Source organism: Lissotriton vulgaris, chromosome 6 (assembly GCF_964263255.1).
Source record: "Lissotriton vulgaris chromosome 6, aLisVul1.2, whole genome shotgun sequence".
NCBI lineage: Eukaryota > Metazoa > Chordata > Amphibia > Caudata > Salamandridae > Lissotriton > Lissotriton vulgaris.
This window is the reverse complement of record NC_141694.1, coordinates 411,716,310-411,733,773: the sequence shown is the minus strand read 5'-3', so window position 1 is coordinate 411,733,773 and position 17,464 is coordinate 411,716,310. Positions and strand designations below refer to the sequence as shown.

The 17,464-nt window shown below is 43.2% G+C and overlaps 1 protein-coding gene across 1 annotated transcript in view; it reads left to right on the top strand.

Annotated features, from left to right (window-relative positions):
- The window catches only part of CILK1 (ciliogenesis associated kinase 1), a 412,784-nt gene that overhangs the window by 322,820 nt on the left and 72,500 nt on the right, over positions 1-17,464 (top strand). The window contains exon 13 of the mRNA XM_086926426.1: positions 8,504-8,614. Within this exon, the coding sequence (XP_086782552.1) occupies positions 8,504-8,614 (111 nt within the window). The remainder of the gene's footprint in view (positions 1-8,503; positions 8,615-17,464) is intronic.

The following is a 17,464-nucleotide window of genomic DNA, read 5'->3' as shown; positions in this document are numbered from 1 at the left end:
TTTGTGGAGCTATTATTTGATGTAAATACTTTAGTTCATGCGTCAATCACGCTGTTCACTTTAGCACTTGCACCTTCACTATCACCAATTGTATATAGCACCTTGCACCAAGTGCCACTGGGTTGTCACATGATCTGCTCTGTACAGTGCTGTTTTAACTGTATTGTCATGTGAAAGACCATTCCCTTCTGCCTCTTGGTGAATAATACTGCCTTTTTTCAAAAAATTCAAATGACTCCTTGGTTTCTACCTTGTGTAATGCATATTGCATACATTATTGAAACTGTCTTTGCATGATACCTGTTGGGAATTGTTTTTGCTTACACGACACACCCATCCCAACGAGGTTTATGGGTCTTTTCCTGTTGTTCTTATACATGGCGACGGTTGCAGCACACCTGAGGAGACAAAACATTCACATCTACCCTTATCTGGACGACTGGCTCCTCCAGGCGAAGTCGGCCCAGTTGTGTGCCGCCCACATGTCCCACACCATTCACCTTCTTCATGATCTGGGATTCTCACTGAATTACCCAAAGTTCCACCTGCAACCTGCCCACATACGGCAGTATCTGGGTGCGACAATAAACACTCTGGCAGCCACAGCACAGCCAAATTCAGCTAGGGTCAGCAGCATTTAATCGCTGCTACAAAAATTCAAACCTCAACACTCGCTTCCAGCACGAGTGTTCATGCGTCCGCTTCAGGAGTGCTTAGCACGTCAGTGGACTCAGGCTCACGGACAGTTGAAAGACCTAGTGTTGGTGAGCAGTCGGGCATACAACTCTCTGCATTGGTGGAATCCACAAAACCTTTGCAAAGGACGACCGTACCAGGAGCCTGTGCCACAGATCATCCTGACGACGGACGCTTCTCTCCAGGGATGGGGAGCTCATGTACTCCACTACACTGTGCAGGGACTATGGACACCACAGCAAAGGAAGATGCACATCAATGTTCTAGAACTGATTGCGATCTTCATGGCAATGAAAGCCTTCAAAGTACATCTGTGCAACAAAGTCGTGTTGATCCGGGCGGACAACATGACGGCAATGTACTACATTCTGAAACAGGGAGGAACACACTCTCCACAGTTGTCTCATCTGGCTCAGAGCATGTGGAAGTGGGCCATTCAGAGAAACATCTTCCTCATGGCAGAACACCTCCCAGGCAAGGACAATCAGATGGCGGACCTGCTCAGCAGGTACAGCCACCAAATGCACGAGTGTGAGATACATTCATCAGTACTCCACCCGTACTTCCAAAGGTGGGGTCATCCAGAGATAGACCTGTTCGCCACGAAGGAGAACGCAAAATGCTGAAGCTTTGCCGCCAGGTTTCCACACTCACAGTCGCAGGGCAATGCGATATGGATGAACTGGTCAGGCAAATTTGCGTACGCTTTTCCCCCAGCACCTCTAATACCGCTGGTGGTACGCAAGCTGAAGCAGCACTCGATGACTCTCATCCTGGTTGCTCCAACGTGGGCTCGCCAACCATGGTACACCACGTTTCTGGAACTGTCCGTGGTGCCGCATCAACGGCTGTGCCTCAAACCCAGGCTTTTGACACAGAGACATGGCGACACTCAGCATCCAGATCCGCAACAGCTCAACCTGGCGATCTGGCTCCTGAGGTCTTAGAGTTTGGCTACCTCAACTTACCTACTGACTGTATGGACATCATCCGGGAGGCAAGGCAGCGGACCACACGAGCATGCTATGCGGCGAAATGGAAGCGGTTTGTCATTTATTGTGCAGACCACAACATTAACCCGCTGGATGCATCTATTCAAAACATCATTTGTTATCTCTTACATCTGTACAAATGTAATCTGGCCTATGCTTCCATTCGTATACATTTATCCGCAATGGCTGCTTATCTCCAAAACAGACAGCACCTCTCACTTTTCAAGGTGCCTGCCATTAAAGCTTTTCTGGTAGGACTCAAACGAGTCATTCCTCCGCAGACGCCAGCAGCTCCAGAGTGGAACCTCAATGTGGTCCTCACCAGGCTGATGGGTCCCCCTTTTGAGCCACTGCATTCCTGCAAAATTCAGTTCTTGACATGGAAAGTGGCTTTCCTTATAGCGATTACGTCGCTACGACAAGTTAGTGAACTCCAGGCACTAACTATCCAAGAGCCATTTATTCAGATTCATTCTAACAGGGTGGTGCTTCGCATTAACCCGAAATTCCTTCCTAAGGTAGTGTCTCAGTTCCATATCAACCGGACTATAGAACTACCTGTGTTCTTCCAAAATCCAGAGTCACTTGCGGAGAGAATGCTCCACTCACTTGACGTCAAAAGGGCCCTAATGTACTACATTGATAGGACCAAAGATTTTAGGAAGACTAAACAACTCTTTGTTGCCTTTGCACCACAACACAAAGGTAACCCCATTTCCAAGGCTGGTATAGCCAGGTGGATTGTTAAATGTATTCAGATCTGCTATCAGAAAGCCAAGCGCACTCTCACCATTCCACCGCGGGCCCACTCCTCCCGCAAGTTGGGGGCCTCCATGGCTTTCCTTGGAAATATTCCTTTGGAAGACATATGTAGAGCAGCCACATGGTCTACCACGCACACATTTACAAAACATTACTGTGTTGATGTGCACTCCAAACATCAGGCAGCTGTAGGGCAGGCTGTTCTAAAAACACTTTTCCAAACTGCTGCAGCTGGCACGGGCGGCCGCCGTTAATGGAGGGACTGCTATGTATTCTATGCACAGATATGAATACAGCAGCCCACATGCCTCGAACCGAATATGCTACTTACCAGTATGCATCTGTTCTTGGCATGTAGGGCTGCTGACATTCATATCGCTCGCCCTCCTCCCCGGCGCCTGTAGCGGCTGCAGCATTCACACATACTTCCAGCATGGTCATCATTCACTTAGTTTCACTCCATCTTGGCCACAATGGCTAAAAACAATCTGAGGATGGAGTCGATGCCCATGCGCACTGTAGTCCAGGAGAGGAGCCACCTATCTCGTGATACTTCAAAGACTCTTCCAGGACAACAATGTGCGATCATCCGGACCCAACTCTAGGCGGCGATCTATGCACAGATATGAATGTCAGCAGCCCTACATGCCAAGAACAGATGCATACTGGTAAGTAGCATATTCGATCAGAACACACTGTCTCACACAGCAATGCTGCAAAGTCAGGCAGCCACGCTCCAATCAGTTCAACCTGGAAATCTGGCACCTGAAGTCTTAGGAGTTTGGATACCTATACCTCCAACAGGAATGTATGGCGATCTCGCAAGAGACACATAGACCTTCTACAGCTGAATGGAAAAGATTTGTTCATAACTGCATCCCAGAGTAATCAGACTCTTCAAAGTTAACATGCAAGACATCATTCCCTGCATTTACATATTCAAAAGGCAGGTCCAGCTTACACATCTGTGCGCCTCCATTTAGCAGCCGTAGCCACATATATGCAGAACAGGGAACAATCATTGCTTTTTGAATTTCTGGAGTTGGGGTGTGCATGGAGGGTTTCTAAAGGGTGATACCCCCAAGAACCCCTCCAGCGTCTGAAACCTTGATGCTGTTCTCACTAGGCTCATGGAGCTACCTTTTGAATCTCTCCACTCATGTAACTTACAGTTCCTTTCCTGGAGGGCGGCTTTTCTTGTAGCTATAACTTTGCTCAGGCATATTAGGAGTTACAAGCTATAACTATTCAAGAGCCAACCATTCATGTACACAGGTACAGAGTAGTTCTTAGAACGAATTCCACATTCTTACCTAAAGTAGTCTCCCTTTCCACATAAATCAGACTGTTAAGTGGCCTGCATTCTTTGCACAACCTGTAGTAGAAAAAGCATTACGCACTTTAGGTGTTCACAGGACACTCAAGTACTACTGACAGGGCTAAGTGTTTCCGCAAGGTTAACTAACGTTTTGTTGCTAACCCTAAATGGGTCACCCTATTTCTAAATAAGGCATTGCAAGGTGCAATATCAAAAGCATGCAAACATGCTACCCGCAACGCTAAACATGTACTCCCCTCACCTCTCAGGGCGAACACTACATGTGAAAATGAAGCCACCATGGACTTATTATGTAAAATTCCATTAACTGATGAAAATAAAACACAATTCAATATTTATTAAAGATTTGGAACTCCAATGAGGTCCACTTAAAAGAATGCATACCAGTTATTACATAAAATATAATGAAACATACAAAATCACATTAATGACAATCCACTCGAAGTGCAAGTTTTCGACATCTAGAAGTTTGAAGAAATAAAGTTTGGAATTAGCAGCCAACAGATTAAGGTAACAGAGCATATCCTGAATTGTGCAAAGAACATTTAGATAGCAGCCAGATCATGTGCAAAATACAAATAAAATTAAAAATCCAACACAACAAATCAGAAATCCTAAAGTCTAATTTGCATTTAATATAATATCGCCAATGGCACAACAAAATAATAAAAAGACAATTGTCTTTTCAGCTGACCAGAGCTCTCTCTAGAAAAGGGTCAGATGGAGCACAACGCTAAAATTCATAAATTCTGATGAAAGTGACGAGCGAGTCACAGCAGCATATAAGCTCACCTCTGCGTGTTGACGTCAGTTCTTTTCTTTCCTCACCTTTGTACGTGAAGCCAAAGCTAGCTCCCAACTGTTTTATTTTTTTTGTGTCAGTTTATGATTTTTTTTTTCTTAATATTATTTTTTCCAGTGTGCAAGGGAACATGTCCCCTCTTGAAGCTAAGAGGTTTAAGCCTTACAGGGACTGTCACAAACAGATGTCTGTAACAGACCCCCCGCAAGAGGAGTTTCTGGTATTTGGGTTCAGTCAACAAATCCAAGTCATGCGAAGAGTGCCTTTATGAATCCAAAGGTGATCCGGGAATGCAAAGCCAAGTCTTACATTGTTGAACACTGAAATAGGAACATAGGTACCTGCTCAAAGTAATGGACACAGACCCATTCCCACTCTTTAGGCTGGTCCCCGAGAGGTCAACGTCACAGTCCAGGTTTTCAACGTAGTCCAAGAGGAAGCACAAGAAGGGCAAGCAGGACTTGGCCTAGTCTCACCACTCTTACTGAGAAGTTGCGAGAATGTCAATGTGTCTCTCGGTCTCACTTCTGGCCCCCTACCGAGGAGCTGATTCTACAGTTGATCCGGATGCACCCTGAATTTCTGGGGCCATTGTTTAAGTCTCAGCAGTTTGAGGCTTTTTAGAGAAGCCCTGTTGCAAATCTTTGGCACCTTTCAGGTTTCCACTGGCTCAACTTTTGGGACCTTGGAGGCCTCCATTTGGATTGCCACTGATCAGTCTGACCTCGATGACATTTGTGCCTCCTGAACCCGTTTCGGGTTCATCTCTGACTCCAGAGCGGACTTAAAATATGGCACCAAGATCCATGCCAGTTCCTGCCATGTCGACACAGGCCTAATCTCGTCAGAGGATGCTGTTCCTATTGTGTCCAACTCTGAACTGAATTTGTCTCGACCGATGTTGCATCCCAGAACAGTTCCACACCATGATGCAGTTCAATTTGACTCGGACAAATCATTGCTTTTCCCTAGAAGCATGCCTCGCCCGCCTCCAGCACGCCAACAACTTTTTGGATCAGACTCTGACAGCCAGTTTTTGATAATGATGGGATGAAATACGCCCACTAGTTGATGACAACAGTTTCTTCTTGGAACTAGAGACCAGTGGGACAGGGATTTGCAGTGGCCACTGGTAAGGTTATTTGTCAGCATTTTCATTTTCATTTTTTTGCATTTGGCAGACCAGCCATCCTTCTTAAAATCACTTGTTGTGTTTAAATTCCTTAAAGGCTTTCCCCTAAATCTTTGGTTATGCCTCAGGTGGGTCTTAATGTGGGTCTCACTTTTCTCATGTGGATCCCTTCGAGCTGCTGCAGAGCCACCCTTTAAATCTTCTTGCTCTGAAGACTGTCTTTTTAATCGAGATAGCTTAGGTTTGTCGCATGAGTGAAGTTTAGACTACTTCAGGCCTGCTGCGCTACACCATCTTCTTTCTGGACAAACTAATACTGAAGATTAGAGCAACATTTCTGCCAAAGGCTGTTACCTTTTCATGTCACTCTTCCAAGGTTCTCTGCTTCACCTAACCCCTTGAATAGAGGAGGAGAAGCTCCATCGTATAGACCCCAAAAGAGCGCAGAGTTTTCATACTGATCGCACCAAAGACCAGCTGGTGGACGATGTGTTCTTTGTAGGGTTCTATTGAGCAAGGAAAGGCACGGCTGCACAGAAAGGGACTTTATAAAGTTGGATAGGCCTCTGTTTTAAGATCTGCTATGCATTGGCTAAGTAGAAGCCTCCAGAAGGTCTGAGGGTGTATTTCACCAGAGCAAAGGTTGCGACTACTGTGCTGGTACGCTAAGTGTCCCTTCTGGATATATTTCAGGCCGCAATATGGGCATTAGTGCACACGTTCATGAAGGACTGTTGCCTCGACCGCCAGGCTCGATGGGTAGGGCATTTCATCGTTTCGGGCCTGCAGAACTCTTTTTGATCGGAACCACTCCACAGGCCCACCACCTTGGAGAGGTACTGCTTTTTTTTATCTATTCGCAAAAGAGGGAATCTGCAATTAGAAGCATTCATCAAAAAAAACGAATTATTTACCTTCTGTAACACTCTTTCTGTTGGATACTCCATCTATTATAACTGTTTATTTAGGGTTTCCCTCAGTACAAGTCTATGCAACCTAATCAGTAACAGAACATGTTACTTTCAGAAAAAAACTCTCTAATGAGCAGGTGGCAGGATCTTATCCCACAGGAAGCGCAAGACGTCCTTGAGATCATTTGATTCATGAATACAATACTGAGCTGATTATTATCCCAAACCCTCTCTTTCAGTGGTAAGAACAGAAACAAGGGTACGCTTTGCAGACATATGCAACTGTGCATCTTTGAATAAAATAACTTCTGGGCCTATTAGAACCATGAACTTTAGCAGCCATAGTTGAGTCAATGGAAACTTCAAACCAATAAGAAACAAAATCCATATTTGTTTATAAAATATAACTCTACATAAATGTTATGCACATAGTACTGTTATACATGGGAATATATGGTTGTATTTACAGAGTTATCTGGAAAGCCGCTACTTGGTCAGCAGCACACACAATAGCAAAACATTATTGTGTGGACATACTAGCTCGTCAACAAGATATGGTTGAACAAACTGTATTAGGGACTTTGTTTCAAGCATTGCATCATCTGCCTGCTAGCCTTCAATGAGAGGAAACTGCTTTACAGTTGATGCAATGTACGTTTATTTGCAGCCACACATGCTATGAACGGAAAATGTTACTTAACCCCTTCCAAGCTCATGACGAGCTGGGCTCGTCATGGCGTAGCCTCCTCGCACGCTGATGCCGAGCCCAGCTCGTCATGAAGCATGGGATTTTGAAAATCTGAGCACAGGAGGAGAATTCTCTGAGCGCGGATGCGGTTAACATGTAAGCAGCTGTTCGAAGAATGTAGTTCTGGAAATACACATGCACCCACCCCCTCCCCCAAAATCTACAGTGGTGGCACGTTTGTTTTACTAAGTACTCATTAATTAACAGATAGCAATGTCACAGGTTGAATATAGTTAGTTACTCTCACTTTAGACACCACTCTCACCTTTCAGCCACTGAGCGAAAAACAATCTAAGGAGGGTGGCTCTAGGCTCATGGTGGCCCTGGGCATGGAGCGTAGGTAGGGGTCCCCGGAAGAGGAGGTCCCGGCGGGGCGGAGCGGGAGGCGAGTGAAGAGCGGGGGGTCAGGGTGTTTGGAAGTGGAACAGAGCCGGAAGCCGCCAAATGCCACCACGCAAATATGTATCCATCCTCAGAGGATTATTATATTAAGGATATATATTGGTGTGGTAGACCCTGGGGTTTGCTGGCCCTGTGCAGGTGCACAGCTTGCACATGCCTAAGGCCGCCCCGAGACTTTGCCATACACATTCTGGACTAAGGGAAGAATCGCACAATGTCCCGTGACTCAGCTTCTTTGAAGAAAAATCCCTTGCAATGTCGTAGCTCAACAGTAGATGACAGAAGTGTGCAAAACACTAAACACCACGAACGGATGCTTTCATGGCCAGTATACTTTTCCCTACATGTTCAAAGAGCACATTTCTGCTTCATTGTGATTTTGCCCCTAGTAGAAATTTCGAGACAAGTACATTTTGTAGATTTGGACTGGAACTCTGCGACTTTAGAGGGTGTTTCTGTGATCCGTTTCTTAATCCAGAAGTTGGAAAACTACTCCATACTTAGGAGGATTCTTACAAGAGTAGATCTCCTAATTTATATAGCTGACCTTTTTTAATCAGACCCTTTGCTTTTGGCCAGACATTTACTGTTTGCCAGATCCTTACCAAATATCTATTGAAACATCTCAATTTGAACTGAATCTTTTTACCGTATATATAATGTATGTATATGTTTTTTTGTATTCGTGAACGAATGGTTAATGATCTGATTTGTTTCAGGCCCTTCAGGACACAGCAGGCTGACTAGTGGGTATATTCCTTCATTCTGCAAAAAGGAATGTGGCTTTACAGGACAGAGAGTTGAATTGGGTTCAATTACAGATTCTTCCAGTAAGTAACGGTATTTCTTTGAGAAACAGCATATCATTATTGTATCCAATTATTTAATTGTTGGGATTTAAAACACTGACTACATCGAATTGTAGTACTTTCATAAATGTGACACCACTTAGGTCGAATATAATCGGGCTGATCTGCAGTAGCAGTTGTACATGTACTCTTTTGGGTTCATCACCAAGTTTTGAATAGGGTTACAGTTGTGTCTCAGTATGTGTTAGTTAAATGTGTATATGCTAATAGCTTTGTGAATCGAGCCCCATGTAGAACTTGCAGCAAAAAGGTGTATATGTTCACAACAAAAAGTGCCCTCTAATATCATAGTTTTGGTGCACAGAAAGTTATGTAAGGTACCAGATATACCATTTTCTTTGTCTACATGGGTGACTGTTCTAAGTAGAAAACGATTTGCTTTCGCTTTTACATTTTAATATTAATTTCAGGAAAGCAGGTAGAGGTTACTGGTAAAGTACAAATGGGTGTTTTTTTCTCATTTTCAACAGTGTTAATTCTTTTCAGCTATTTTTGCAAATCCCTCCTAGAAAAGGAGCATCAATGCTATTATCACTGAGAGAATATTATCAAGGGATAAAAAAAATACATGTATAAATGTGTGTGTGTGTGTGTGTGTGTGTGTATATATATATATATATATATAATATATATATATATATATATATGTGTGTGTATATATATATATATATATATACACAAGCAAATTGTCCTGTCGCAGCGGGAGCTCAGTCCAGTGGGTGCCAGCAATGAGACCAGGACAGTGTCTCAATTTAATCCCATACCAGAAAAGAATCGCGGCACACTTCTTGGTTTTCACGCAGTTATTTTATTTCCAAACGTGAGACTACAACTCCTACGCGTTTCGAACCGTAGTTCCTGTTCACGGTAGTATTAGTGGTTGGTCCCTCTTCCATTCCTACATTTATACCAATACACACCCTTATCATTATCTGGGGCATGATGGGACTTGTAGTTTTTTAGGGGGTTTATGTAGCCTGATATGCATTTTGCATTACACAGGGTGGGTTGTGCAATTCAGCGAGGATTCTTTTGTGTTTCTGCATTGAAAGCGTTCCCCATTTTTACAGGGACACTGACACTTTCTAAACGCTTGTGGGACACACATGCGTGTTACATCAAAGCTCAATGTACATGAGATTTGATTATAATGCATAACTTTGGACATAATGTCAAATTACAATTAAGGGCTGAGTGCCCTACGTCCCGCTGTATGCAATCACCCATATTGTGTATATTCATGTGGTCTTTGGCTTTACATTCCCATTATCAACAGTTTGGATCAGTCTCTGGACACAGTTGATAGCTAGTACAGTTCTTTGATTTTAAAGTAACAGTTATCTTGTATAGCAGATATGCAGGCATTTGCAAGATTCTCAGTTCATACATTGTTATAAATGGACATGTAATTCTTCATCGCCGTTGAGGCCAGCCGGCTGTTTGGTTCTGAACCTTATGATTAGTTTCGATTCTAATCGTCTCAGTTTTTGTGTACGGTTTCCCCCTCTTTCGTGCTGTTGAATACTTGCCAGTCCAAAGTATTTAACATCTAGCCAAGTTTTGGTTTTATGACTGGCCATATGTTTTGCAATGGCATATGAATTATCACCATTTTGAATTGCACGAATGTGTTGTAGTATTCTGGTTTTGAGGGAACACGTCGTACTCCCAATGTAGGATTTGCCGCAAAAACATTGCAACATATAGACGACGAACGATGACTCACAGGTGATGCTCGTTCTAATTATGAAGTTTTTCCCTTCTGGGTCATTTAAGTTTTTGATGTTCCGTCCAATCTTGCACGCTTTGCAGGTTGAGCATTTGCTGAATCCTCGTTTTCTCATATCCAGCCAGGATTCTGGTTTCTTCATTTCAAAATGACTTTGAGTTAATTGATCTGCGAGATTAGGCGCTCTTTTGTATGAAATCAGTGGATGGTAGCCTATAGACATTCCTATATCTGGATCTTTACGAAGTACATGCCAAAATTTCATCAAGGCTTTTTGTATTTTATGGCTCCCTTTGCTGAAAGTCATTATCATCCGTGGCTGTTCCTCCTTTTTGTTTGTTTTTTGTGAAAGTACCTCTGTGGATTCGTTCATGGGGTGTGTTTTATTTACAAGAGTTTCTGCTCTTGTTTTCGTTCTGGCTTTTGTTTCACATACATTGAGATCAGTTGTTTTGTATCCTCTCTGTTTGAAGCGTTCTTTGGTTTCTCTGAATTTTTTCTCCATTTCACTGTCCTCCGAGCAGTTTATTCTCATCCGTAGTAACTCTCCATACGGAATGCTCTTTTTTAATTTTTGTGGATGAAAGCTGAAGCCATGGAGGAGACTGTTTGTCGCCGTTTGTTTCCTGTGGACAGTGGTTTGGATTTTCTCATTCGCTATGTATATCTTTGTGTCCAGGAATTCTATCTCCTTCGCGCTGATAGTATATGTAAATTTTAGTCCCACTTGGTTATCATTGAGGACATTGAAAAATGTCTGAAATTCTGCTTCAGTACCTCTCCACAGGAGAAAAATATCGTCAATGAATCGTAGCCAAAGGGCCACTTTGGCCATATGGTGGTCGTTTTCTTCTCTCCAAGCCACGCTTCTCTCCCACCTTCCCATTGTGAGATTGGCGTAGCTTGGAGAGAAGGAAACTCCCATCGCTGTTCCACAGCATTGTTCATAGATGGTTTTGTTAAAGAGGAATACGTTGTTGTGCAGGCACATGGAGATCATTTCTATGATCATTTTTGAATGTTCTCTTCGTGTGATTGGTTGTTGATCAAGGAAGTAGCTAATCGCTTTTAATCCAATGTCATGGTTGATGGATGTATATAGCGATATCACATCGATAGTCACCAAAAAGCAAACTGTTTGCCACTCAGTTTCCATCAAAATCCGTAAGAAATCGCCTGTATCTTTTATATAGGAACTCAATGTGGGTACAATTGGAGCTATGAAATGATCCACATAACTTGAAACATTTTCATAGAGGCTGCCACAACTTGAAATTATCGGGCGTCCTGGTGGTTTATTGAGGGTCTTGTGAACTTTTGGTAGGAAGTAAATGGTCGGAGTGATTGGGTTCTCGACCATTAAAAATGTCCTTTCCACTTCCGTTATCAGACCTTGTCGATGCCAGGTGGTTAGTTTCATTTCTAGTTCATGTTTCATTTTGTCTGTGGGATTTCCTGCCAGTGCTGTGAAGTTGCTGGTGTTATTCAATTGTCTCATAGCTTCCTCCACATAGTGTTCCTTATCCATTACAACAATATTGCCGCCTTTATCTGCTGGTTTAATCTCAATTTTGATATTTCTGAGACTTTGTATTGCCATGCGTTCACCTTTTGTTAGATTCTCTTTTCTGTTCTTGTTGTAGTTGTTTGGCATTTCTTCAATTTCATTCATCACCAGTTCGTAAAAGGTGTCTATTTTGTTTCCAGGGTGAAGGATCGGGCAAAATCTCGATTTTGATTTAAACTCTGTGGGTTGGCGCTCATCCGATATAATGCCCATTTCATCTAGTACCTGGGTATCCGGTATTTGTGTTTCTCCGATCTCATTGGCTAGTTCATAAGCAACTCGAATTTGTGGAATGTCAGATGTCTGATATGTGTCAGTCCGATTTGATGGTTCTGTTTCCTCTTGGGTCTTGGTTTTATTCATGGAGTTTTTGGCAAATAATTTTTTCAACTTAAGTTTTCTCTTTTGTATTTATATAGATCGATTTTGGTCTCCGTTAGATCATGATGTGTTTCGGGACAGAATGAGAGTCCTTTATTTAATAGTTTCATTTCAGTTGGTGTTAAGTTGTATCTGGACAGGTTGATCACTAAATTGGGAATTGTTGTTTGTGCCTCCATTATTTCCTTGTCTCAGTTCGGGCCCTCAGTTTGTATCTGCCTCCTTGTTCGCTTGCTGCGTCTTGTTTTGCGCTTTGGTTTCCTTGGGCTAGGTACCCCCTTCCTCTCGCTCTGCTTCTGTTCTGTCCTCGACCTCTGATATTGCTTCGTGGTGTTTGTTGCTCCTGATAGAGCAACTTCATTTTGTCTAAAAAAGAGAACCTCCGTAATCCAGGGCGTCTTTGCTCGCCCTCACTGAAGTCCGATTCAGAACCGCTTGTTTGCTCTCCGGATATTGTAGTATCTGCACCCCATTGCTGTTTATAAATGTCATATTTTTTAGCAAAAGTCAGGATGGTGCCATATTTATAATCGTCCTGATCTCTGCAGAATTTGCGTTGTTTGCGATTCTGTACCTCTTCTTCATGTTTATCTAGATTTTTCTCCATTTCACTTCTTAACATCAATGCTCGAAGAATGGGGCAAAAACAACATGGGGTGTTCGAACAACATGATGTTAATCATCATTAAATATGCAAGAATAGAAGTGGAAGATCTTCATGACAAAATTGCAGCAATAGAAACAAAAATAACTGCTACAAATGAACAAACTGGCACCCTTAAAAAACTAAGAAGTGAAATGGAGAAAAATCTGCTTGCATGCCTGTATGTATAATATTTTCTGAAATGACTTACATTTACATTTCCTCGTAGACATATAATCAGAGCCTTGAACATTCTGTACGAAAGCTAAAGTTCACTGTGCAAAATGTTGATGTTCTTATTAGCTCGGCGACAGCTTGGTTAGGATAGAATCAATAATGACAGCCTGACTGGAACTTCGGCATGGCAAAATAGGTGAAGTTTATTATATAAACAACATCACTCCCTTGTTTAGAGAGGAGCTTTTCTCTGACACTGTTGAGGTCGCCCCATGCCAGATTTCTTATCCAGCTGATTCCTGTTTACCTCCTAAGGCAAGCCAGTCTGCGCCCGTCCGTGCCAGACCCGCGCCTAGCGCTGGAAACTATGCCCATTTTCAAGGATTGCGCTACTCAAGTTGAGCTGCTTAGACTGGACCAACATCTCTACAGTCATCTGGTAAGAGCAAACCCTGATGATTTTCCTCTGACCCCTAGCTGTACCACATGTGGTTTCCACCCCCTCATCAATCCCCCTATCTCACTACATGACTCGACCGACCCGCTCCTGACTACTAGGGAGGATACGGTCCCTGACCATCATCTGTGGACTAATAACCATAGAAACGGTTCTAAGGCCCCGTTTAATAGAAATAGAATCTTAAAGTGTATCTTACTGAACACCTGGTCTATGCCTAAGCATAAACATGAAATCGAAGGTCTGATCATTGACCACACGATTTAATGTTCCTCACAGAGACCTGGGCCTCTGATGCCTCTGGTCCGGATTGGAACGCTGCTACTCCTGAAGGTTACAGTGTGGAATATGTAAACAGATCAGGAGCAGTGGGTGGGGGAGTTGCTATAATCCACAAATCCCACCTAAAAGTCTTTGCTCTCCCCCAACAGGACTTAGAAGCTGAAGCCATGACTTTCAGAATTAAAGACAATAACTGTCTGATATTCTCAGGACTGCTCCTGTACCGCCCCCCTGGTCCTAGAGCTCCCTTTAATAGAGCATTACACACTTTTTTAGAAACTACCTCTGATTCAGCAACATACACTGTTCTAGGTGATTTTAACTACCATCTCGAAGCGAATAACGACTCTGACTCAGCCACACTACTTGATAATTTTCTTAGTTTTGGTATGAGCCAGCTAATTTCGATGCCCACACACTCAGCAGGGCATACCCTCGATGGGATTTTGACTAATAATAACCATATCAAAATCACCTCGATTCTCCCCATACCCTGGTCTGACCATAGCACTATCTTTTTTAATCTACAGCTGAAAAACTTTGTAAATCATCGTAGAAACCTTACGCTCCCTGTAAAAACTCGTCCCTGGGAAAAGCTTGAATCCAATCTCTTGGCTAACGCACTTGCCAGAAATCCGGAGCAACTAAATTACACAATTGGATCAGTCAAGCAGTTGACGAACTGGCCCCCATGGAAACAAAAAAGCAGAGAAGGCGTCTCGCCACTACACAATGGTACTCTGCTGATGTGAAAGCAATAAAAATTAAATGTAGGCAACTGGAGCGGCTCTGGCGCTCTGGTTACAGCCAGAAAAACAAATTAGAATACACCAAGGCCCTGCAGGAGAACATGCAAACAATTGTGCTTGCAAAATCGATCTACTTTACCAAAAAAATCCACGACTCCTCCAATACTTATAGGGAACTATTTAAAACTGTCACCCATCTAGCAAAGAGTCCTCGAGATGTGGTTTTTAGTCCTGACTAGAACTTTGTTAGTGGTATCGCTACCTTCTTCCAACTGAAAGTTCAGACAGTGTATGACAATCTTAGCACTTTAGCAGTAGACACAACCACTATGAGTATTGAGAACACCATCTCAGCTGCTTCCTGCAATTCTAGCTTCCCTCCGTTAAAGGAGAAGCAGGTCTGTGAGCTACTCACACAGATGAAGTCTGGGTCCCCCTTAGACCCCTGTCCTCCCTATGTACTACATATGGTTCCTGAGACCATTACAGATGTCCTGGCACCTCTGTTAAATAAGATCATTCACCTAGGTGAATTTCCTAGCAGCTGGAAGAAAGCCTGCATTCGGCCCATCCTCAAGAAGGATACTCTTGAACCTTCTGAACCTAAGCACTACCGTCCCATATCCTGTTTGCCCCTACCAGCTAAAATTCTGGAAAAGGCTATGAATCAGGAAATAATGAGATATGTGGACGAAAATAAGTTGTTAGACCCATCACAGCACGGATTTGAACCCTCTCACTCTACAGAGACCGCTCTCATCATGGCTACGGAAGAATTATGTAAGACCATGGATGAGGGTGGCCGAACGGCCCTGATCCTATTAGACCTTACAGCGGCCTTCGACACTGTAAACTATTTCGTCCTATTAAAAAGACTAGCAACCCTAGGTCTCACTGGCCCTGCTTTGGCTCTTGTAACATCTTTCTTAGGCACCCGAATTTGTTTCGTTTCGTAATCTTTTATTCGGTTACCACTTGTTTGAAACCATAAAAAGTACATAAGTAAAACAATCAATTGTAGCAAAATATAAGACAAAAGATAATGAGTACAGTTTCTTTCATAAAAATAGGATACGTGGTCATAGAAAAGAATTAATCAATCAAGAGCTTGACGAATCTTAATACTGATTTTTAAGAAGGTAGCTATGCACTTTGCAAAATGTAAAGCTGTAAGGAGGTAAATGCTGGATAGCATGACCTTTGGCCAATTGAGCAAAGAAGTGGTAGAATCCAGGATTTTCGAGGTAATTTATAAAATTTACAAAAGAAAATAACATGGATTGTTGACTGGGTAGATACACCGTCACACGGACAGTTCGTGATGGAATTTGACCAGTTCTGTATTTGGGGGAAGGAAACTAAACGGAAAAAAGAATTGAAACGAAATCTTGTCAGGAGATATTTCTCATAGTTGGACAGATGATATGACAAGTATGGTTGCATACCTTTATCAGTCTGAACTGCACAAATTTGGGCGTTAGAAGATTTTAAGACCTCAGTTGAGCCACGAAGTTCTCTTAGGTGACTCATGCAGATCCTTTTTAGCTCCCTTCTCGAGATATCCTCCACACTAGGTGGGTCATCGAAGAAGGAGCTACGTCCAAGGTCTTTAAAGAAATTCCCCACGTAAACTAGCCATGGAATCCTTCGCCAATTTGTTAGATCCATACAGTCTTTGATCAAAGAACGTGTTAAATGGCACTCAGCTTTTGTCCATATACGATGCCATAAAAGGATTGGTTGGGATCGTATGGTATCAATGATGTAGTCCATGCCTAGCTCATTATGGGAAGCATAGGTCGGGACTCTTTGTGGAAGTGCCAGCAAATATTTAACAAACCCATTCTCTATTGTCTGGATCGGATCTATTGGGCCATAACCCCAAACACCCGCGCCATAGGTGGCCATGCTATGGCATTTTGCGTAGTAGATCTTGAGCAGTTCAGTAGGTGCAGGTTTGCCAAGTTTCCTGGAGAAGGAGACCAGGGCCGATGTTGCTCTCTGGAAAAGAAGTTTTCTGCTGGCCGTGGCCTGTCGCCAGCTTAAAGAATCATCCACCAATATGCCTAAGTACGGATAGGCAGATGTTTTTTCCAGCCTTGTTTTTTCGACAAAAATTGGTTTGGGATTCTTGACCTTGGGGCCAATGTGCATAGTAAAAGTCTTTTTTATGTTGACTTTAAGGCCAATAGAACCCATAAAAGAGCAGTATTTATTAAGTTGCTTTTGTAATTGGTTCAATGTTCTGGCAAGGATGACCGATTCATCTGCATATAGAAGTGTTGGTATTGGGCGATGGTTAATCTAAGGTAAATCCTGGCTCCCTTCTAGCATGGCCAGCTCGAGTCCGTTGGTATAAAGATTAAACAACAAGGGAGCCAGTACGCATCCCTGCCTTACCCCTTTTCCAATGGAAAAAGATGGTGAAAGATCGCCATTAACTCCAAATCTGACACATGCCGTTGCGTCGGAATACAGTTCTCGGAGGAAAACAATAAGGGCTGGGTCCACTCCAAGGTCCCTAAGAATAGCCCAGAGTTTAGAGTGCAGGACGCAGTCAAACGCTGCACTGAGGTCAACGTACACGAGAAAGATGTTACCTCCTTTGGCTCCGCATACTTCCCTATCAAGAGGGCAAGATTCAGGGCCTGCTCCACAGTCCCAAGGCCCTTCTGGAAACCGTATTGCAGGTCGGTGATGATGTTATTAGTTTGGGCCCAGACTTGAAGTCGATCCAATACCACCCGACCCGCAACGTTACCCATGGAGTCCAGAAGGGAGATAGGCCTGTAGCAGGCGGGATCGTTACGATTGCCTTTTTTAAAA